Raw genomic sequence first — 25,024 nt, 5'->3', positions numbered from 1 at the left:
TTTTTTCAGCCTGTCAAGATCCTTCTACCTGACAGCCCTGCACTCCAATTGATCATCACTCTCTACTCTGGTTTGACACATTAAGAGTGAGCATGAAATAGAGATTTTATTGTATTTGTGAGGTTTTCTTTTTTTACTCTTCCTTTTTCTGGTTAGAAGTATATGTTAAAGGTATTTTTTTTGTAATGCCAGTATAGATATATAATACCTTTTAGTAGAATTTGTCTTCTGGACAAACATGAAACCAGAAATCAGTATAGAATCACTCCACAAGAGTGATTTATTTTAGATGTCCCTGCTGCCACGACTCCTTACAAGGAATTTAATTCCTTTTAATTTCTTTCAAGGAAGGGGGCAATGTTTATCTTCTGCACTAAAAGTATATTCCAGACAAAGAATAATTAAAAAAATAGAATAATATTTTAAATTTAATTTAATTCAAATAAAAGAATAATAAAACTAATTTTACTAACATTTCACATACAATTTTTGGGAATGGGAGAGTGGGAAAAGACTGAAATAAGATTCCCAGTGTATCAAGAATAAGAAATACTGAATTATTCAAAGAATAAGCTCACAATTAGCAACAGCCCATTTAGGAAAGTAAAAAATACGTGACTAAGACTCCCAGTCCATACACCAGACTCTTCTACAGCACTTTTTTGCAGGATGCAATGTGTGCACTATGCCCAAGGACCCCAAGCCCCAGCTGCTGCTGGATCACAGTTGGGATCCTCATCAGGGTAGAACACAGGCACTGAACGTTTGTGGTAATACCGAAGCCGTGAGAGCAGTTTTTCCACCACGTGAGGGTATTTCTCAGACACATCATATTTCTCTTCGGGATCATGAACAATATCAAACAGCCAAAGTCTCTTTGTTGATGGATCAGACGACTGAATCTGTGACTCATTGAACAGCGATGGTGGAGGGAACCAGTGACTGCAGCCTACAGGAACAGGAACAGACCAAGGGTCAGTTCTGAGATACAGGGCAGCAGGGTGCAGACACAGAGTTTGCTGTAGCTGATGAATTCACTGGGTCTCTTCACATGCCCCTGCACAGCAACTCTTGCTACACACCTTAACTGCAGCCCTGCACCAAAGTCTCTCTAGTCCAGGGCTACCTAAATAGGAGTCTCATTTATGCAAAAAACCACTGAGATTCAAAATCCCATTAACTTTATTTCATATCAAATAATTTAATGGGCCTTCTTCTTGGGTTCTGTGATCCTTATAAGTCCCTTCCAACTTGAGATACTCTAAGACAGTTTCTTTTCCCTACAGTACAAGTAAATCGCAGACAAAATATTTGGAAAATTTAAAAAATACATCATTTGGATTTTAGAAATCTCATACTAGATCTTTGCATGTGGTCAAAAACCTAAGAAGTTAGTACAATTACTAAAAGAAATTAAAATACATGAAACCAAGTTAAACTGTGTTTATGGTGGGTGAGAGACAGGATGCACTGTACAAAAAGGAGTTATTTTGTTACCTGGATATCCAGTTAGTAACTTCCATTTTCCATGCCTTATTGCTGCATGTATGGATATATTGAAAAGTCTATCATCCCATGGAGAAGAATTGCTCTGTGGTAAAGATGTCCTCTCGTCAATGCCAAGACCTTAATCAAATAGTAAACTAAGTTAGGCACATTGCATATTCATGAGGTAACTTTTAGAACTCTGTTGGAAAACAATGCAGTTTGTTGTCACCCATTTATTTTTCCCTACTGGATAAACAATTTGTTGTATATACGTGCAAAGATCTGTGCTATGATTCAATGGATGTATTTAACTCTAAACTTGAACTGCATTTTAAAAACCTAGCAGTGCAAAGTGTCACAGCTGAGTCCAGATAACTGGACTCACTCTGTACATAGATATTGTATGTGCACCTCATATACCTGTGTTAAGAACACTCAAGATTGGAATTCCTAAATTTGGTCATAGTAGTGCCTGTATGTTTTGCCAGGTAGGAATACAGGATTGAAAGATCTCCCCAGTCAGTGCTACTACTGTTAATTCCCTTAGGTCACCACAGGGAACACGTCCCAGATTCTGACCTTTATCCAGAACAGCAGGCTGTCTCTCTGGGCTGAGCTTGCTGTGTTCACAAAAATCCACATCTGGTCAGCAAGCTGCTCCTGTGGCAGATCTACTGTCTTTGGAGGAGCTGTGCTTGATGTGGCCCCCACATTCAGATGCTACTGAAAATTGAAATGTCAGCTATGCCTACATTCCCTCTCCAAAGGAAACCTGAAGCTCCTTATAGGAGGGAGCTCAGGAAAAACAAAAAAGCATTGACCAGGGTTGATTAGAAGAACAACTCTTTGCTGTTGAAATCAACAGGGAGGAAGCGAGTCAGATGGACAGACCAGGAGCATCCAAAGCAACTTCCATTTCAGCTTTCACATATACAATAGGAGTTCAACATATAAAATCTGCAAGTCTTGTAATTAACTGGATCAGCTGATAACAGTTTACCAATGACTACCAGAAGGCAGCTTTAATCAGACTAGAAGACATTAGAAGATGGAGAGCAACCAATGTTGATTTTCTAGCTTCTTTCCAAAAAAGATGGGTTTTAATCAGTTTAGGGAACCTCAAAGACTCAGCTGACAGACTTTTGGATGAGAATCCATGAGACGTACAACAACCATGTAAGAGGCAATAGGAAGCAGAAGTAGGTATTTCTAAAAAGAATAAATTCAGCCCAACACAGTGAGGCAAACACACATCTAATGGAAAGAAGAACAGAAAATTGGGAAAGGAAATGCTAAGACACAATTACTCTCTTTTTTAAGGACTTGCAAAGTTCATATTTTCTTACTGGACTTTACACTTTGAGTTTCTTTTCTTGATTAAACAGATTTGTGCATACCAAAGCTCCCTGTCTACATCATACTTGTATGTTCCCATATTAACAAAGACATAAACGGGGTTACTTCTTTGGGATATGCATACACAGACTGGGGAGGACTCAGCTTGTCTTAGATCAAGAAGCACTGAAGCTGATCTAAAAAAGAAAATAAACCTCAAACCCCAATGAAAACAAGGAAAACCTCATAAGCAACCCCAGCAGAATCTTTTCTGGAAGACAAATCCTCACACAGCCATGTGACGTCCACAGAAAATAGGAAACCGTTTAAAGATTAATACTGCTTACTTTTCAATATCATTGTGTCATGTGTTATTCTGTCATTTGCTTTGCTACTCCTCCTTAACTACTCCTCTTTGCCATCTATTTTCTGAAGTACGATGGAAGACATTTGTCAGGTCAAAAAAAAAGACAATCATGCTTTTTAAACCTTATGTCTCAAAACTACAATTTCAAAGCTTGGTCTAAACATAAAGTTACATGAACCTGCATTTCTGATTTTAAAGTTTAGCATGGAGAATATACTTCTGCTTGCTGAGCTACATACAGTATGTGGAACCATATCACTGCACAAGATAAACTATTTTAAATACTCTAAATAATTGGTAAAAGATTGTATTTTTAGATATACTTTGCAAAATATCCTTAGCCATATATGAGACTTAAAGTAAGATTCAAGGAGATAAAATAGTTTTTAAACACTCTGATTTGGTCCAGGTAACAAAACTAGACTCCTAAAGGAAAAAATGCTTTTACCAGAGTATGAAGTTGAAATTATTTGGTGAAATATTATCTTTCAGCAAAATTTCTTGAAGAGAAATGGTTACACTCCCTCATGTTGAGCTGTTATAAACAGAACTCTGTCAGTCATGTTAATTCACCCACTGCAAGCACTTGTTTTGTGCCAAAGAAATGTACTGTCTATTATTCAGGGAAGTGCATTGCTTTCCAGACAGTACAAGTCAATTTTCATCAAACGTATTCGTCATGGAAAACAGACTGATGCTTGTTGGAATGCACTCTACAAGGATACTTACAGGACTGTCAGTTTATAACATTACATAAGCACCAGATGCAGAACTATTTTAAATAAAAGTTTTGCTTGATATGAATTCTTTTTCTCCCATCTTATGACTTCCAGCTTAAACTCAGATTTTTCTCCTGCTGCATTTACCCATCTTCCTCCTTCTCTTCAGCCCAACTGGCAAGTTTCTACCTCTGTCTTCAGCTTTTGCTGATGCAGGTGAAATGCAAAATTCCTGGGCTGTCTTCTCCCCTGCTGTACGAATTTTACAGGGATCCCTTTTCTAATTTAGCAGACTGAAGAAGTCATATTGGTTTTGTTTCCTTTTCAAGACAAAATGTTCACTCCATAGCATCTATGCAGGTTTTTTTCTGCATTTGTTCTACATTGTGGGGGAGTTTTTAATTTATTTTTTTCTGTTATGGTTGACAGTAACAACAGCCCTGTGGACTCATTCAGCAGTCAAAGGACAGATGCCTTTTATTAAGCCCTGTAATCAAGCCAGCCTTCATAAGTCTGCATACTCTCCTTATAGACTTATATATGAAAAATGTGGTGCTTTTGCTTGTGTAGAGGCTAAAACATTTTACTTTTTTTTGCCGCTGGACTGACTATCAGTGGCTAATGAAATAAGGCTTTGTTTTTACCTTGAAAGAAAAGTCTCACAGCCTTTCCCATGAATTTCATTATTGTCAAACAGAAGCCACTGTTTCCTGAAGCTCAACTCTGGAGCCTCACCAGTAGCTGTATTTCTTTTTAAGTAGTCTCTTGGGAAATGATAAAACTTGTATTAATTAAGAAAGCAGTGACCTTTCACTCAGATATTTATTTTCAAATATTTAATGCTGAAATGCATTTGTCTAAAGATTTCAGAGTTTTGGTTGGAGTTCTAGGTCACCAATTAGTATTCAAACAGCTTTTATATCTCTTTAGTAAAAGCTAGGTCCTGAAGAAGATATTGCCTTTGGTAAGTGATTTTGGAGTTTATAGCATATTACAAGAAATCCTTTATACTGACAGCCTTAAAAATGGTTTCGGGATCAGAGTTTTAAATGAATTGAAGTGGCCAACTCTCACTACCCACAAAAGTAAATACTTTAGACGTCTGGCCCTTTGCCCCTTATGGAAACTTCAGCTTAGTTCTTTTACTTCTTTACCTTACATTGTTTCTATACACATACATATTTCAAATTAAAATGAAAAATCCTATGTAATTTTCAATAGCTAATCTGCACCTTCAAGAAACCTCATTTTTCCAAAGGCCAATGTCATTAACTGAAAAATGTACACAAGATGCTCAGAAAGCATCAGTCAAAACATTGGCTACATTTGCAAAAATAATTGCCATTTTGACAATTTGAATATTCCATAGCATACTCGTCAGGCAGGATGTTGGAAAATTTAAGTAATATCCTGACTGTTGACCAGAAAATATTGTGGACTTTTTTGGAAAAGTGAACAGTCTTTCAGTGCACTGTCTTGCTAATGCACAAATCTAAGTCCAACAAAAGGAGAAGTAAAGAACATGGCAGGGAAAAGCCAACACCCCACATACACAACAGAATGTGGTCTGAACTAGCCACTGCTGCTTAGGGAAGTGTTTGTGAAGTCTTAATGAACAAATATTGCCCAGAGGCTGTACAGAAAAGCATTCCCAATACTAAAATTGGCAACACACAGGACACTGTGCCACCACTGAGGTCCTTCTTGTGCCTCACATGGTGTACTGTGCCATTTTGGTTCCCATGTTAAAACACAGACACAGAAAAGATACAAAGACCTGAGACAAGGAACATTAAAGCTCTGGAACAACTTCTCTGTGAAGAATGACTAAGTAAACAGGACTCTTTATCCTCAAAAATGGACAACTGATGAGAGAAAGGACAATGGTGTACAAAATCGTGTGGCCACGGGAAACTGAGTAAGGAACAACAAGTCTTGCCCAATAAGGACATTGAATAAATTAACATGTCATGTATTGAAAATAAATGATAGGATATATTTCCTTATTACAAACCACACTCAAGTGTAGAATTCCTTAACATGGATTGCTGTGGGTGCCAAAAGTTTATGCAGGTTGAGTAATAAAAGGATTCACAAAGTGGAAGAAAAATCTCTCAAGAATTCTTCTATCCAAAATCACAGCCTAAAGATTAGGAGCAGGCTGTGGGGACCACACAAGAGAAGTGTATTTATGTGCTTGCTCTCATGTACTCTGTCCTACACAACTGCTACTCTCAGAACAATGAACTCGACAGATTTCTGGTGTGGTCTTAGACAAGATGTGTTACCAAATCACTTTCAGTTCAGGAGAGGCAAAAAACTTACCAAAGAAACTGCTATATTGAAATAGATTTATACAACGTCTATTGAATTAATCCCTGTTTGCACTGAACTGAGAGTGTCAAAACTTCCACAAAAACTAAGCAGGGAATCATAGCATAATAGCATATCTCAAGTAAGAAAGGACTCATGTGGATCACACTCTCCAACTCCCTGCTCCTCACAGGACTACCCCAAACTAAACCACAGGACCAAGATGGTTGTGCAGATGCTCCGTGAGCTGTGACAGGCATGGAGCTGTGACACTCCCTGGGGAGGCCGTTCCAGTGAAGAACTTTTTCATAATTGTCCTAGGGTGACTTTATGATGTTGTATCCCCAATTGTCTGTTCTGTTTGTGCTGTATATTGAGTTCTGTGCCTTCAAGACAGGCTCTGAGAGCACAGCACGGAAAGAAGAAGCGCCAAGTTTGTTTTCAAAACAGCTCTCAGTCCTGCACATTCCTCTCCAGACTGTGTTTGTCTGAAGCACAGACCAGCCGCTGTGACAGAGATCTTTTTTTGCTTTTTAGTCAGTTTAGCAAGCTAGGGCAGAGAAGTTCCCTGGACTGTTGTTTTTTTTCTTTTTCTTGGGATTGTTTAAATCTGCTCTGGACTGAAAACCCCAGAGGAGCACCGAGGGCTCACACCTGAGGCCCACTGGGCTTGGGCCTTCAGAAGGACTGGGACTGATAAAGAACTGAGTGAGCTGAGCCCCCCACGGCAGGGATTTTTTCCAGTCTGCCATCTCTCTTCAGAGCAGAGAGAGATTTTATTGTTTCATATTATTCATTCTTTATGCCTGTGGGCATTTTGTTTGTTAAATAAATAGTTTTTTCCACTTTTCTCTGAGGAAGTTATCTTCCCGGACCAGCTGCAGGGAGGGGTCTTTTGGGTTTACTTTCCAGAGGGACCCCATTCGGCGGTTTTCTCCCGAATTAGCCCTAAACCAGGACAGCGTGAACTTCTCCTGATGCAGTTCCGTGCCATCTCCTCACGCCCTGTCAGCAGTCCCAGAGGGAGGGGATCAGAGGGGATCCTCCCTGAGGAAGCTCCAGGCTGCCCTGAGGCCACCCCTCAGCCTCCTCCAAGCTGAGCAAACCAAGCGACCTCAGCCACTCATCCCAAGCCTTGCACTGAAGATCTTACACCACCCTAGTTGCCCTCCTCTCTGTATATATGATTCAGATTTAACTATAATTTCACAAATCCATGAACATTCTAAGTAATTTCTAGCATATCCTCTAGTTTACTTCAAGTGCTGTTCTTCAAAGGAGGGGTAGAATAAAGCAATGGTAGCATTAGCACTAGCAATGACTTCCAATGCACAGATCAAGTGTGTGCAGACAGGTCAGTTCTTTCCTTAGGGCTGTTTTTTTCACTTACAACAGAACATAAATCAAGAGAACAGTAATTGAAATAAAGGATTCACATTGAAATCAGAATCTGACACCTACATTATTTCCTGCTTTAGTCAGTCATACAATTTCAAACTTTAGAAAAGCCCCTACATTTTACAGACATGTTACAAGATGAGGGGTTTTGCCATACGGAAGTGCATGCCAAGACACAGTTACTAACAGAAGAGTCAACACAAAACAGAAAAGATAAACCAAAACTTCTTACTTTGCCCAGCAATCTGTTCTTTCACTTCACTTCCTAAGGCTAGGGAAGATCATAAAAAAATGCAGCAATGTGCTTAGCCCTGTTGTATTCTTCCTTGCCTTTCAAAAAAGCTCTCTGACCTCATTCAGTATCCCATGTGTACTCCTGATTTAAAACATCATTTATGTTAGGAGGGTAGCTTTCCAGAAAAAAATTCTGTTCCTACATATTTTTGCATACACTTACAGCAGCCTTCTGCTTAACTCATTAGTTCATCTATCCAACTGGGCAATGATTTCTGGAGGTGGAAAACAGGAAGCAAATTTTTTTCACATTTCCACCCCGCTGATCAATGTACGCTTGAGAATCAATCATCTGTTCCCTGGCTCATACAATCCTAGTTATCTACCAGAAACTTATCTAAAATTAAAAAATACTGATTTATCTGACTACCATGAAAACCACAAAAATGTTGGAAAATCCATCTATTTTTTGTACAGCTTAAAACCTTTTAAATTCTTCTACTACTACTGCAAAGCAAAACAACTTCATGATCCTTGGATGCATGCAATACTACACAGTAATAGATGAAAAGAAGGGTTGATCCAGTTTTACTGCATTTTACAGCTTTAGATGCCTATCAGAAGCTCTGACCTTCCTGTATGGAGACTATAAATCTACTTTGTCTAAGTCAGGTTCCAACAGTCCCACTGATAATCTCTAAAATATTTAATATTCAATCAAGAGCAAATAATTGGAAAAAAGTTTTCATAATGTAACCAAAATCAAAAATAGCACAGCAAAAGGCCACTGCAACACTTAGTAGCAAGGCTGGAAAATTCAGATCTGTAAGCTCATTTGCAAATATTTCCTATGATTCGGTTCAATCCCTTGCTTTTTACTTTGCAAAGCAAATAGTCCAAGTACCACATAACCATTATTTGTAAAAAATTTTAAGGATAGTCCACACCCATATGGTGCAATTCGCAAGTTAAAGAAAATAAAAAGTACAATCTGAACATGATTTTTAAAGAAAGGCTTGCTCTTGAAATTAATCTAAAAGACAAATTTGTGGAAACATTTTATTAAATATAATTAGTTTCCTAAGAGTATACTCATTTAAACATTGATATCTAATTTTTAACTGTCAGAAGGAAAAATACAAATGAAATAAAGTGTAAATCTTCAGCTGTGATTTAAAAGAAGGACTATAGATATTCTATATCAATATTCATGGTATTTTGCAGATCTAATAAACATAGGTCAATTACTCTTCTCATTCTTCTAGCTTTCCTTTTTTCATTCACTGAGACCAGCTCAAGCAATTGGTAGAAGTTTAAAAGTGTGGCGACATAAATAGACAGTACATCCAAAAATAAAATATTCTGCCTTCAGTATATGATTAAGATGATGAAAATGACCACTGTTGAGAACAAGTTTTCTTGGCTGGTGAGAGATCAAAGAGTACACTCTAACATGCCACTTAGCAAGGTCCTGACCACAAAACTTAAAGCACCCAAAATGATGTTGCTTCAAGCATGCTGTATTTCTGTACACTGTGGTCTGCAATACAAGCATGTGGGGAGGCAATGTTGTGTAGTGAGGAATAATTTTGGAGGAGAAAGGACCGTCAATTTATTATTTATTTGGGAGACAGAGCCCTGACCAAAGAGTAATCTGAACAGCTAAGTGAATATCAGAGTGGCTATGCCTACCATTTTCCAATAGCCTACACAGTAACAAAAACATTCTTTTATAAGCAGCTGCATATAATCAGTGTCCTTTAAGGAAAACAGAAGCAAATGAAGCTTCTACTGTTGTTTCTTCATCTGCAAAACAAGGATGTTAGAAGTTATCTACCTTTTTCAGCATATTTCCCTCAGGAAAAAAAAATGTCAGCATTCTCTATAGTTAAACTTCTGTTTCTGATAATATAATGTAGCAGCCATCTGACAAGAAAAATACAATCACAAAAAGCTCCAAGCTTAATTGCAACTTGCTTGACAGAAAAGACTGAAAAGTCTGTATTAAGAAAAGCCACAAAACCCAAGGTCAATTAAGATTTTAAATGGCTCACACTCTTTGCAGTCCAAATAAAAAACACATCTGAACAAATACTAAACAGGTGCCACTGCTTTGTAGGTGTAAAGCACATTCAAGAGCATTCAGCCCAAGTAGGAATATCACCAGCATTTCCTGTAACACAAGTATGTGGACATATTACACTGGATGTCTCAATAGTGTGAAACCTTGCAGTTTGTAGTGTATACTGCATGAAGAGATTCCCTAGGTATTTTCTTATTAACTAAAATTTTTCTCTGGCGTTCTCAAGAGCTGTATTTCAGTATAAATTTTGTCTAGCTATGCAACACCCCCTATAACTTCTACAGTTACTTCTACACTCCAGTACTTAAATAACAGATAACAGAATCCACATGGAACAAAAGTTTACTTCTCATACCACATGGTCATGTAGGTCAAGAAACTAAGCAACAATAGGAAAAGATGGAAAGATCCTCACATGGAAAGAAAAGCATCTAAAAAATAGGAAAAAACCCCAGTTTTGATTTCATCACTGGACGGGCCACCACTGGATTTCTAAAGAAATTTGTGCTGGGACCTATACCATTGAACATATTCCAAATGACCTGGAAAAGGGAATGAACAGTGAGATGACCGAGACTGTGAATGATGACAAGTTATCTTAAGCTGGCTGTGAAGAATGACAGAAAGCCTGTATGAGGATGGGTAGTAGGCATTAACATACTCAAAGATTAACATAGACGCAAGCAAAGCAATGCACATGTGAAAAAACAACCTGAAATTCATATAAACATATAAAATTATGGCCTTTGTGACACTCATAACCAAGAGTGAAATCCTGGGATCACAACAGATTGAGCTGACACTTTCCCAGAATTATGTCAGCATTGTACAAAGAGAACTGAGTGAAAGGAAAGATCAGAAAAGGACTTGCTAACAAAGCAAAAAGCCCCATGCAACTGGAAAAGTTTTTTGGTCTTCCCATCTCAAAAAACAAGACTGAGGAAGTTCAAAAACCAGTTGCAAGGTTAGGTGGTATGCAATCCCTTGTGAATAAAACTCCTCTGCTAGATGTACATTCTTTTTAAATTTGCATTTTCTATGGAACTGCAGGGACCAGGTTGTTTTCACTCCCTCCTATCCTGTGTGACATTGGCCAAATGCAATGATGTAATCAAAACTTTATTGTTTCAAATGATGGGGGACACATCACTTAGGCATGCAGGCCAAGTACACTTCCAGTACTCTGAACTTACGACACACACCTCATGAAGTATCTGGAGTGAAATTCCATGACCTAAGCAGTTCCTAGTATTTTTCAGGGTGACTGAAATGAGGAGCAGCACTACTGCACACCATGTAGCCTCAAAGAGAAAAACTCAAACATGCTGGAGCACTGAGTGAGATACAAATTCTTTACTTAGGAAATTCATTGTCTGCTTTGGCTAGGAGTGGCCATGTTCCACCAGGACTAGACTACGTTAGCTGAACAAATGGAGTGGTGTTTTCTTTTTTGAACCACATCAGAGATGTTTCATAGAAAATCTCCATGTTATTCTATCACTTTTTAAAGTCTTTTAATCACATCTCAGCTATCATAACAGCTAGGACAACTCTCTGAGCTGCCAGTCCCCTGACATTTGTAACCCCAGGTTATAAAGGTGATAGAAGAGATTGCATTTTATCAGTAAGCAAAACTCTGACTCAGACAGCAATGCGACCAAGTCCTGCTTGTATTCAGAGACTCTTGGGAGGATCACTGCAAGTGCTCATGTTCTCAGGCTCTTCTCTGCTAGCAGAGGCTGAAGGAGCACACACAGAGCTACAGGTGTGACCAGAAGCACCCACCATGGGTTTCTGTCAGACATGGCCCCAGAGCAAGGGACACAGCCACTACAGCAGACACCATGCAGCAGACAGCAGAAACTCCTGAACTACAGAAACCAGGGCTTGCTGTGAGGCAGCTTTAGGGAAGGAAGTGGCGCTCACACATATGTTCAAAAAAAGATACTGCAAATAATTTAAATTAATTCAATCTTGTGCACACTGGCTTGTCAACTCAATGAAGACTCTCACCCTTAACAGACAGGCTTTCAAAAGGTAGTGTCACCCAGCAATGGCAAGTTTCAAGGGGATAAATTAGATGTTCAAATTCTGCTAAGATTACACTTTTAGACATCGAAAAAGTTTCCCTATTTTGTAAAAATGCTTTTTATTAGAGAGAATATACTCCATATATGTTGCAGAGTAGAAATCTGCTTAATAGTTGGACCAAACCATGCACACTACTTCCACTATGGCTTAAAACCAACAAGCAGTAATGAGTATTATTTTCATAGTAAGGTGATGCATATGCCTCCCTGGCTCTTGTGATCTGATTAGTAGTCTATAAAAACCACAGAGGAGATCCCCAGACAGAAGTCTGGGACTGGTAAACCAAAACCCACTTACATATGAAACCCAAACAGAAAGAGAGTATTTTCTAGTATTTTCATTATCATCTTTGAAATCAACATACCATTTTATTTAATCCAGTAAATTCCTATTGTATTCACCATTTTGTATTGCCAGAAAAATGGTAATTGAATCATTCTCCTATTGCTTCCATTATAATAAAAACTTCTGTTCTTAGCTAAGTAATTAGATGCTATTATCAAGATTTTTTTTTTTATTTACACGTTGCCCAGTAAAGATAAAAAAGAAAATCCAAGCAGTTAAAAAAAATCACAAGTGATTACTTTCCTAACAACAGGCAATGCAAACTCCTTATAATCATCTTGCCCCATTTTTGTGCTACAATAGCAGAAGTGTGGGTAAAAGAAAAAAATCAAAAACTTTCTTAAATATTACAAAATACCACACAAAAATCACCCTCATGACAGCAGTCTTCAGCCTCCCAGAAATCTCACCACATGCACACACTCAAATCCTGCATGATTGGCAGGCTTCCTGTGCCCTACTAATACTCAGCTGTGGAACAGCAGGAAGTCTGTCGGGGCTTCAAAAAATCTACCCTGAAACAAATGGGAACCTTTCCATTAATTCCAGTGGGCTCTGGTTCAGACTGGTTAAGCATCAGCAGTAACAAACAAGGAATTTACACCCTACCAACTCCTCTTAATCAAATAAATGAAGCTAAACTCCCCTTTATCCATACAGTTGAGTAGACACAATGTGTTTTCCAGAAAACCATCATATGAAAGGCTTCCCCATTTGCATTTACAGCAATCACTTCTGGCAACAGCACATAAGCTTTAATCAACTCCTTGAATAAAAGTGATTCTGAAATCAAAACAAAAGTGCCAGTACATGATGTACCAATTCTCAAAAGAAAGAGTTTAAGAAAATAAGAACACACAATGCTATGAATTATACCAAAAACTGAGCCTTACAGATGAGCAGATGAAAATTAATTCCAGAGCAATTTTCCCTGCTCCAAAACCCCTATCACCACGCTCTGAAGCTCTAGAAAATGGAAAAAGTATTTGCTTAAACATATTTCCCTGCAGCACTGAAACAGCAGAATGAAGACAGACTTGAGGTAACAGGTAACCAAACACCTGATCCTTTACAGGACCATGGAGCCACACATGGCAACATGAAGTCAAGAAATGAACCCTAACTTCACTGCAGTAAAACTCAGGAAGCCACCCAGTAACTCTTCTTTGTGGTCAGCACTGCTTCCCACAACCACATCTTCTGAACTTTCCTCCAATAGCGTTTTTCCAACCGTCCAATAGTTTCCTCCCTGAGGAAATTCTCAGGCCACACCAAAAGCACTAACCAACTGAGTTACCCTGTTTGTTACAAACAGTTTTGAACAGTCAGCTCCCATCTTCCAGGAGAGATTTCTCCCCACCTCTGTGGAAGTCTGTGTTTTACATTTCACATCATGTAATACACATTAATATTTTGAATGACAACCATATATTTATTTTGAATGGGATATCCAGATAAGTTTGGTTTATTTCAATTTCCACTAATACCAAATTTCTACATTACAATTTCAATTTATATAAGAAAGTAAGGAAAGTTAGTGTGTACACCATTTTTAATAACTTCTCAACATTCTACTATTCTGTAAACATTACTTCAGTGATATACATGTTCTTCCAGCATTCAAGATGCAAAATATTCTGTAGGCACAGCATGTTTTTCATTTGCAAGTGATCTGGCCTATAGTTTGACTTGCAGACAGTCTACAAATACAATAAATCCCAGGTCTCTATATTACACCATAAAAACCAGAATGGTACATAAAAAAAAAAAATCCAGATTTCCTTTGGTTTCCCAGTTTTTAAGTACCTGGATCTGGGCAAAACAGAAAAGGTTGCAGGAAAGTTTAATGAGGGAACATAAGAACAGAGAAACAGCTTTCAGAACACACCAGTTCTAGTGGAGGCCACTTCAGCAATTAAAAAATGGTATCATCTACACTGTTCATCTGCACACAGAATAAATGTAGTATGGATCTACAGATGGTGTCAGAAAGGCCAACGGACTTCCATTCTGTTTCAATTTATTTGCTTTATGGTTTTGATTAAGCACCAACATACTTTACTTGAACATGAGATATTTTTTTTTCTTGTAAATTTCAGGAAATAATATATTGAACATGATTGAAGTTTTTTTTATTATATACCCCAGACCACAGTGGCTACAGTATTGAGAACAGTGCAAATACTAAATTTTTCATTTCCACTTATGAATATTAAATCAAGTCTCTTACTTACACTGAAAATATGGACTGTCTCTAATGTAGTAATATAATTTATTACTAAAATCTCTAAAATCCTAAGCTACACAGAGGAATCAACTACTCACCTGCAAGATAAGACTATATTTTCAAAGAAAATTTTATTGAGAAATAAAAATGCTAAAGGACAAAGTTTACAGTTAATATTTTTTACACTTAGAAGATAGATTTGGATTTAATATATCTTCTATTTATAAACATAAAGTCTTTTAATTGCCACGTTTGTTTGTAAACAGCATGGAAACACATGGCTGTTCTCCATAGATTTATAACTCTCCATTTATAACTTTCTCTCTCCTATAACTACAGAAGTAGAAAAGTCTTCAATACAAGTAGAAAAGGATTCCCCAAGCAAAATTCTCACTTGACCATAAACAGAAAACTTTGCACTGTGTTTCACTTGGATGAATTATAAATTTGTTGGTGCTATACTGCAAGTTTATTTTTAGCATTTTATACAACGGAAACTTCATGACAAGAATTACCTTTTGCTGGACTTGATTCTGTGGAGCAGCTTTGTTTTCACCAAGAAATGCACAAGACAACTCCTCCAGAAGGAGTTAAAATAATTTCTCCCTATTGATTTGGCAAAGAGCATACTATTAGCTTGGCATGAATATAATTCATATTCCTCCACCAACTGATTCAGCTCTTGAACTGAGCTCCCCTCCAGCAGACAGCTCAATCAACTGACTGAGCTCTGGTTAAAAATGCCAGTCTCACTATGATCCATTTGATACTCTGCAAATTATCTTAAGGCCTTTATTGATAACTGCTAAACTTCAGCAAATCTCAGTCAATGAACTGCAGAAATGAAATTAGAGTAACATTCACAAAAATGCAGCATTTTTTTAAATTTTGTGATTATAATGGATAATGTTACAAATGTATAGACTGTTCCTTCTTGGCATATATCCTTTCATAGGATATGATATGAACCAACTTCATTGTGTTGTCTCTGAATTAACTCTTACTTACATGAGTAAAAGCTTGGGAAGAGATGGACAAACAGGCAGGGAAAAAATGCTAAGGATATTTATCTTAACAATCACAGTCACCATTGTCCACAATAAAGCAAAAATTTGGAGCTTACTGAATGTTTCAGAAAATACCTATTTTAGAGCCTTCATAAATATAGTGGAAAAGTTAAATATCAAAGCCCCAGCAGGTCATTTAGACTGTTTTAAAGAAAGTATATGTAAGAGTATCTTATCTGGGAACAGACTGGTTTTGTGTAGACATTGCTTGTTGTACATTAACAAACCTTTAATCATAATATTATTTAGTGCTTCTTAGGCTTTTGCCTTCTTATGAAGCACTAAAGACAAAAAACGTCATAGAAATCAAAGCTCAAAATTACAAGGTAGCTTTGAATAGCACTGTTTAATTAAGTAACATTTTCCCTCCTCACAATAAAAAACAAACACTATCAATGTGAGAGCTAACCAAGTTCTTCATGGCTATTTGTAGGCCTGCTGGAGTGCTGTGGATTGCTGGTTTATGTGTCTATAACACAGCAGACAGACAGTTCTCCTCACCAGAAAGAAATGCACATTTTTTGAAAAGGCTTGAAGTCACATGAGGCACCCTCTTCAATCTACGCTTTTATGTCTTCACCCAGATAAAGTCAATTTATTTTTGCTTTTCTGCTCATTCTTCTAAAGCCAACAATTTTTCCTTCATTTTTATAATGAATAAACTACATATTATACAGTATTTTCTGAAAGACAGCTCTTAAACAGCAGAAAGTGACTTCTCTATTTCAGTTACAGAAATGAAACTTTTATATTGGCTTATCCTATTTTAAAGGTACATTTCTGAAGCTGCACAATTACTTCTAGCTCTGATGCCTTACTTAATGTGAAAGTTCATGAAAATATTTCCAGAAGAAAAAGCAATCTTGGTGCAGCCACTCTGAAATGCAGATGGCTCAGTGAGCTTACAAGGCTCACTGTAATGTGAGTATGTATGTGCATACATGTATGTGCTTCATACTGATTCCTCTTTTTTTGAACTGTGATGTGCAGAGCTATTATTTCACCTCAACAAGGAAACTCTGGAAATGTCAAGGGCTCTTCCAACCTACACTGTGACAATGAATTACTGAAGAAATAAGGGGCTTTGCTACTTCACTGAGGAAAGACATTTTGTGACCTTTTGCTGCTTTATGGCAATAATGAGTTTTCTACAAAACTCTGAGTCTTTCTCTTATTTTATTAAAATAAAAGCATTTGAGAAATAGCCTTGACCTTAACCTTGGGAGAACACACAGAATACTGATATTAAGAAGTGGATGAGCCCTGAGACACTGTAACTTCCTGCCATCATGTTGGCAAGGTGTAGAGCTATGAAAACAGTGAAGCTCACCTTTAATTCACTTAATTAAATGCTATGAACATCTGGATCTAGTATTATTCCTTCAAATGTTAGTTTATCTTAGCAATGCCTGATTCCAAAGGGAAGATTTATATTAGAATATCATATTCAGTCTTTTACCTTTCAAAATATATACTCTGCTTAATTTCAAGAAGAGTAGACATTTGAAGCATTCACCTTCTTTTTTACAACATATTGTTTCTTTTCAAGAACACCACACCCACAAACAATTGAGTTAAATCCAGAATCATTGAGGGCAGCAAAAAACCCTAGTGCATATCAACTAAGTGAATAATTTATCCAGGTTACTACATTCTTAGAAAATTAAGAATAAAAAACAAAGAATTGATTTAAAAATTGAAGTTATTCTAAATAAGAACAACATAATATTACAGCCTACAATGTTAAATATATATTAAAAAAAAAAAGAGAAACATCAAAAGTAAATGTTAAACTTTCACTTCCAATGGAAATATAAGGAAAACACAAATCAAAATCTCACTTTTTCCAGGAAACAAATTTTAACAGATTGTTCAAAACTTTTGAATTATGGAAGCTACATCCTGTTGTGGTGGTCTTTTATGTGAAACACCCAAACCCCATCTGCATCACTGTAAGGATGTTGTGTTGAAGGTAAGGAGAATTGAGCAGCAACTCTAACAACCCATGCTCTGTTAAAATTTTTCAGGTTTGTGGCTCAGAGACATTTCATTTGAAAAATATAATCTACCATTTTCATCAAGACCTGCATAAAAATATAAAATGCTAGCATTTTGTTCAAGTAATTACAGAATACAATGAAGCATAAAAAAGAAGTATAGAGGGATTTCTGGATTCCTGTCATGATACTTGCATTACACACTTAATCAAGTGACCTAACATTTCTAAATTCTGAGATTATCTACATCCCAAAGGAAACACAGGGATTAGTATTTATGCAGCTCACCAAGTATGCAACCCTCTAGTATTAAATACTGCAGGGATGGATGGCTCACACTGAGATGCAGACGGGCTAAGAGCCAAGGCAATGCAGAACCACAGCCCAAACTTCCTGACAGCAAGAGCTACACCCCAGAAACTCATATAGCTGACAGACAAAAGGAAAACACCACTTATCTCTGATATGAATGGCAGCAGAGGCAGCTGGAACTGCAGCCTCCCATCAAGGAGTGGAGCTCTGCCCAAAACTGCCAGGCCAGCATAACATGCAGTGCATAAAGTGGCTGAGGGGTCCAGGGTGCTGTGTTGGCAGCTCCTGTCTTACAAACCTACAGGGGGTCATTGCAATTTATAATTTTCTTGAAATGGGAAGATGGCAGAGTACAAATGGTCGGCATGCATATGTATAATTTTGCAGAAAAATGGTAACCTGGAGAAGCAAAGAACATATCTGTGATTTTGTCAATTCTTGACCATGTGAACTCAGTCCGCTGACCATTCTGGTCAATTTTCTGCACAGATTTGACTCATGAGTAGATTCTGGGCCTTAGGCCTGTCACAGACATGGAGTATATTTATCCCATTCAACGCTCACCCAGCATGCTCATCCATGCATCTTCTGCTGCTATGGGTAAACTCCAATATGATAAATATTTTCCCACTTTCTTTTTCTTTTTTTTTTTCTTTTTTGTTAGATAGATAATTCTGAACAAGCTAGATCATTAGTAAAAGAACTGGGGAAGAAGTAACTTTTGTCCTACAAAGTCTCAGGAATCATCTTTTACCTAGGCAAAGTAAGTAATAAATGGGACATAAAGGAGCCTGGAGTTTCTATTCCTTAATCGAGATGAATATTTTGGTATATGTACAGATATAATATATAATGCTACAGCCATTATAATGCAATTTTAATGTACACAAATGACACATCAGTCCCAGAACAGAAAAGATTTCTCTATAGTAATATATGTTCATTCTGCATATAGCAGATCTAGCTCTTTACAAGCAATCATTTACTTTGGCAATTAATAATGCAATATATGAGGTAATGCCTTCTTTCAAATGTCAAGGAGAGCAATGTAAAAATTGATTAATTTTCCTCTAGGCAAATAAAGGTTTGGAGGAAAATCACAAAATGTTTTTACAAGTTCTCTGTCTTGGATGTCTCCCTCTGAATAGATACATCTTCCAAATAAATTTACTACAATTAGTAATCTACACTGTTATTATGCCTTTGAAGTTTTAGTTTACGGTTGAGTCTGGAATCTTAAATGAAGGTAAAAGTTTTTTCAGCCTAAACCAGTGCCACCCAAAACATATTTATTTTGAAAATATCTTTCTAATTTAAATAAATCCAAGTTCTTTTTTGAAGAGAAAGTGATGCTACACATGTAGTCTACAAGATTTTGTGAAAGTCACCAAATTTATTAATAAATTTAGCAAGTCAGATTAAAGCTAATACAGTGTGTACTGACAGATTCTGATTAACAACTCTGAATTAAAGGGTACATTTCCTTTCAGCATGTCATTTAGTTCTGATTCTCAAAATAAAGTTGCCTTCTGTGGGATATAAAGTTTCAGTGCTGCTTCAAGACAGGCCATCTAGCAATGACTGTGGTCAGAAATAAGTTTGGTTTAGCAGTTAGGGGAATTGAGACTTAAAACCAGTTGGGTTTTAATTTAGCTGAATCACCAAAACTTGACGAAATGCCATGAGACTGTTTAAAAGACAGGAGATCTTTCACAATGGAAGAGCTGATGTCATCTGCACAGCTGCCAAACCATCAACAACTTGGCTATTTTTTTTTTTATTTTTAAAGACAAATTCACAAAACCGGGGCAAAACAGTTTCACTTCTTTTCTCTTCAAGTGTATGTAAATCTGGATTTTACTTATGCAATTTTTAAGTTACTTTATGCATTTTATTTATGCTCTCTTAACCTATACATTACAGAGAAAATTATACTCTCAACATAATTTTAGCTTTCTGTTTTTAATTTTCTTATTTTACTACTGAATCCTTAAAGCTAACAGAAAATGTGGATGTTCCAGACCCAAACACGAAAGAAGGCCAGTAGGTTTTTCATAGCAAATTTACATAATTGTAAACTCTCTAATAGACTACAATCTACATTGAGATCAAGCAGCTGAGACATATATTCATGACTTCTGAAAACAATCAAGAGTGTGATGAAGAAAGAATCAGAAAGACAAAAGCAATGGCTTTCAGCAAGGAGGGAGAGCAGCAATCACTTCTGAGGCATGTGGGTCCAGCTCCATCTGCAGAGCTCACCAGACTGGTTTAGCACAGCAAGGCTCAACCAGAAGATGAGGTTTCTCACTCCTCCCCCGTGGGTTTCTGGTTCCAGACGCAGACAGACAGTGCTAGGAGGGTTGCCTCTCCCTCTGCCTCCCCTCTTCCAACCACACACCCTCCTTGCCCCTGCCCTGGGTTGACACTTGCATCCATCAGCCCCTCCAATGTGTAGATTTAACCTGCATGACAGAGGGAAACCAGGCTAGCAAGTTGGACCAGTTCACAGAGGTACCTAAAAAGTGCCAAAACGAATACAAATTAAGCACTAGAAGCACGTGGCTAGGAAAGGGCAGTGGAGAAAGTAAAGCACATGCCCAGCAGAAAGCTGTTGGATGACTTAATCATGTATCATGAAAGAGAAACCTCAGGGCTTAATTTCAGAGCCAAAAGAATCAGTCTCACCTGTCCCCCAAAACTGCTCCTAGTCCCAGTCCTTGTGCCAAAATGAGCACTTGGCTATCCAGCATACATCCAAAGAGAGGGGAGAAAAAGGCTTATTAAAATCTGAACCAGTATCCTGACCTGGTTCACAGCTCAGCTCTGTGAGTGGTTTTGGTGACTCATGAGAAAGGGGAGCAGTGGTGAGGACTGCGGGAGTGCAGGATACTGCAGGATATCCTCTGTGGTAGCAGCAGCAGCGTACTAGCTTAAACTCCACGAAACTGAGGTTCCCAACATGGTCAGAGCTATCTTAGCTAGCAAGTCCTCTGTCCAGACCCTCCATCTGCTGCCATCCACATGCTGACCCCTGCTCCCAGGGCAGGTTAACTCAGATCACTGATGTGGCAGGAACCTTTCTCCTCTTTTACCTGGCTACTCAAACCAATCTGAAAGCTGATCTGGCAGAGCAATCCTCTTGTCACCGTGTGATTTCCACATCTAACACAAGTGAAGGAGGAAGGATGGAGGAAGGAGAGTGTTGCCATGAATTTTCCTGGTTTGCTGAGCGTTCATATTAAAGGAGAAATGTGCAGTTTCTCACACTGGTGAATTGTAAACACAGGACCATGTTTTGTAAATATTGGCAATGTTATGAATACTTTCTCCAAGAGAAGGGGAGGTTGAATGACAGCCTCCTGGACCAATGTGACAGGAGAGGTGGCGATACCCTTCTCCAATCCATGGTCACCTTGCCACAAGTATATAATGGCAAATAAACTGAGGGGCAGGGCTTCTGCCCTGCTGCTGTTGTTGCACCCAGATCTGTGTCCCCAGTCTGTTTTCCTGGTTGGGCCTCCACGGTGATAGGAGAGGACAGGCTGGTCATCTTGGCAACAGCTCACCACCAGACTGGCTTTGCAGCCCCCAAAGACCACAACCCACCCCTCTCCTCATCCTAGTTTTGGAGATCCCACCCTAGCATTTCATTCCACTGCCTGCTCTTACACAAGTGCAATAGCTGTAGGTCTGCACCACAAACCAGATCAGTTTGTTAATAGAAAAGCTTGTTTTTAACCCAAATCACTCCACTGGGCTGCCACAGGTCAGACGGAGGCTACAGGCAAGGTCTGTGGCCAGGGAGAAGAACACCTTTTTTAAGCACTAAAGAGAAAAAATAAAGAAGTATAGTTCAAAATACTGCCCATGTGTGTCAGACCACAGGAAAGGTTTACATTTTAATGAAGGAAGTCTACCTTCTGAGAGAGAAGATGATTTACTTGAAGTAGTCAGTGAAACAAGACCTGAGCATTTTTTTTGTAAAATGGAACTGCAGGCAGATTTACAGTGTTCTCACAGTGTCTTCCCTCTTGTGCTCTTTACTATTAACAACAAAAGTGCAGTACTTGATAAAAGACTACTGCAGGGCTGCAGTCCCACTGCAGTCCCACTGGACATCAGGTCCTGAAAAAAGGTAACCAGATGCTGATCAGAAGATTCACCAGGTCTAGATGTCCAGAGATGGGAAACCTGCACTCAGTCTGGGAAGTTGTAAAGTTATACACTGTTACCCCACAAGTGGTAAATAAACACCCAGCCCAAGGTCAGCTCTAACAGACCACAGCAGCAGAGATGTTGCTAGCTCTGTAATCAAGACACCATGTCTTATTACTTTAACTTAACGTTCTGTTGAATACTTGGCTGTAACAGTTGACTTGTCACTAAACTAATTAATGTCTTTAAATTAAACAAATTCTTCCCTGAAGGAGTGCTTATTTTGGTGTAGAAAATCTGAGCAGAACAAAGCTCAGTTTTCCTGTTTCAGTTAAAAATATTAATTACATAAGACATACCATCATTCATGCCACTAAATATATATATTATTAGTTTCTTTTGACAGAGATGAGGATGAATGCATCCATTAAATAGAAATATATTATGGTAAAAGAATGTATACATTTTAGGCAAGACCACTCAAGAGTTCAGGAACACTGAACCTGCACTGAGTGCAGGTAAAATAGTAACTTATTGCTCTACATGTGCCCAACTACAACAGCACTGTTTTCTCGCCTGATTAACCACAACAACCTGAAAAGTCCTTTTTTGGTTACATTTAACAGAATCCTGATATTTAATTGCCTATTTGCTGTTTTACAGTACTCTGCAAGCCCAAAGATTTGGCTGAATTTATCTTCCAGTTATTATTTCACTTTCAAATTTCTGTAAGAAAGAAAGTGTTAGTATAACAGGAATACTTCATCTGACACCAGATGATTTAGGTGATGTGATTTTTTCAAAGTAGACTAGGACAAGGGCAAAATGTGCATAAAGAAGGTAAAAGGTTGTACAGGAGTTCAGAAAGAACCCAGCAAAACTTGCAAACATGTATTTTAGCACCATAGCCAAAAGATACTGCTGTGTCAAGACAGTTAGGGCATGGAAATAATAAACAGTCAAGGAAACAGCAAGACTCCAGAGTGACACAGTTTATCATCTTGGTGACAAGAAGAGAGCATGGACAACTTAAGATGCCAAAAAAAAAAAAAAAAAAAAAAAAAAAAAAAGGAAACCAACAAAACATTAAAAGAACCATGAGAGGACCATGACTGCTGAAAATCTGAACGTGCTTGTATATTCCAAGTTCTGTGTCTCACTAATCTATCCATAATGGAGACACCAGCATAATTTTTCTAGATATTAATTCTAAACTTATTGCTCAGTTTCAATAAATGGAAAACAGACAGTAAGTAAAAATCAGCTGACTTACATACATATACAATTACTCCTAATAACTCAGGCTGCTAAACAGAAATTTTAATCCTTATATGACAAAGCGTAACTTCACTAGGAGGCACAAAGTAATTTGCCAAAAGAATAGACCTTTGCTGAGAAGGGACAGGGAAACTCTACAAGGTTCTTAAGAACATGTTGGCAAAGAGTTCAGTTTGTGTTCTTAATCACTGCAGTTTTGAAAGGCACATAAATTATAAATTTACAGGTATGCATATAACCACAGCTTACCCAGCATAAGAGTTGCACCTACTACAGGTTCTCAGTCCCAGCCCCACCTCCTGCCCACATTTCACACAGTGCACACAACTAAGGACACGATGTGTGCAGCAAACAGTGAACTGTCACCAAAGCATGGCAACATGGAACCAGTCTGGGGCTGTATTTCCTGAGAGCTCAGGTTCCCAAAAACCTTCTTTGCTTGTCCCCCTTCTGCCTACTCCAGGAATTTGTATACTCAAACACCTCAATCACAGACCATTCCCTCAAGGAAAAGATGGTCTCTCAAGCAGGCCGGAGAACACCTCACCATGGCATAACATTGTCCAGGAATGCTGTGATTCACTGAGCGTTTTTTGAAGGGAAAATGGAGTAGCTACACCTTAATTCAGTCAGTATGCAGGAATCATCTGCAGGCAGTGGTGCCCAGTCAGCATTAGACAGGCACAATTCTCAGAAATTCTCTCTGCTCCTTCTCAGAAAAGCATCACAGAACCAGATGTGCACTGCAAGAGACAACCTTACCCATCTCCATCCAGCTATTGCAGCACAACCTGTATTTGTCTTGCAGGGAACAGATCACTGTCTCCATTGCACTACTACTGCACTACTTTTTCTCTGCCTGGATTTACTTCTTTATATAATGAAATACAGAAATGCTATAAAAACACTGGAAGGGACTTGTTCCAATGTTCTGTATGAACAGAATGTCAGCCTGAAAAGCTTGTAGTCCTTAGCAAACTAGTAATGTTGAATCATAAAACAGATGGTGCTTAAAAAGGGCTACAGAATTAGCAAACTTCAGCTCCAATTCATGTGATTGTGGCATTAAGGATCCAACCCACATGATTATGGAAGAAAAGCAGTCACACAGCTTGGAACTTCACAGCTCCTCACAAACTCAAGCTTTCCATTTGCAAGGTCATATTATACAGCTGTATCAAGATGCATTACGGCCAGCAGTTCATCTGGAACTCTGGAGAGAGGGTTTGGAAAGGGTTGCTGGCAGTGTGCCTCGCTGTGCACCTCAGGCACACAGCTGCTCCTCAACATTTCCATGTCCCAAAGTTCTTTATCCATTACTCAGCAGTGTTTCAGAGCTCTCTGAAACTGGAAGCCCGTGTTGATCACGTCGAAGTACTTACACCATCCAGGGGATGATGTTTCTGTATTTTAAAGCTATATACTTAGAAGCAAAAGGCATCCCACTGTATTTTGTTTCAACTGGAAGAAAGCAGTTCACTTACAGAAGACAAGAAGGTAAACTCTACGTTTAATAAATCTTGAGCATACTCACATGGGAAGTCATCCACAAACATGGGGTCTATGTTATGGAGCAGTTCCACTCTGGGAGAAGGTCTTCCTTCACTAAGGG

At 38.2% G+C, this 25,024-nt stretch overlaps 1 protein-coding gene across 1 annotated transcript in view; it reads right to left on the bottom strand.

The window, feature by feature from the left end:
• Positions 1–415: 415 nt before the first annotated feature.
• Positions 416–25,024, bottom strand: part of ARSB (arylsulfatase B) — a 63,881-nt gene continuing 39,272 nt past the window's right edge. The window contains exons 6-8 of the mRNA XM_063423020.1: positions 24,947–25,017; positions 1,498–1,626; positions 416–949 (exon numbers count right to left, since the gene is read on the bottom strand). Of these exons, the coding sequence (XP_063279090.1) occupies positions 684–949; positions 1,498–1,626; positions 24,947–25,017 (466 nt within the window). The 3' untranslated portion in view covers positions 416–683. The remainder of the gene's footprint in view (positions 950–1,497; positions 1,627–24,946; positions 25,018–25,024) is intronic.

Source organism: Prinia subflava, chromosome Z (assembly GCF_021018805.1).
Source record: "Prinia subflava isolate CZ2003 ecotype Zambia chromosome Z, Cam_Psub_1.2, whole genome shotgun sequence".
Lineage (NCBI taxonomy): Eukaryota > Metazoa > Chordata > Aves > Passeriformes > Cisticolidae > Prinia > Prinia subflava.
Note: the sequence above shows the minus strand (reverse complement) of the source record. Positions and strands in the feature narration are given on the sequence as shown.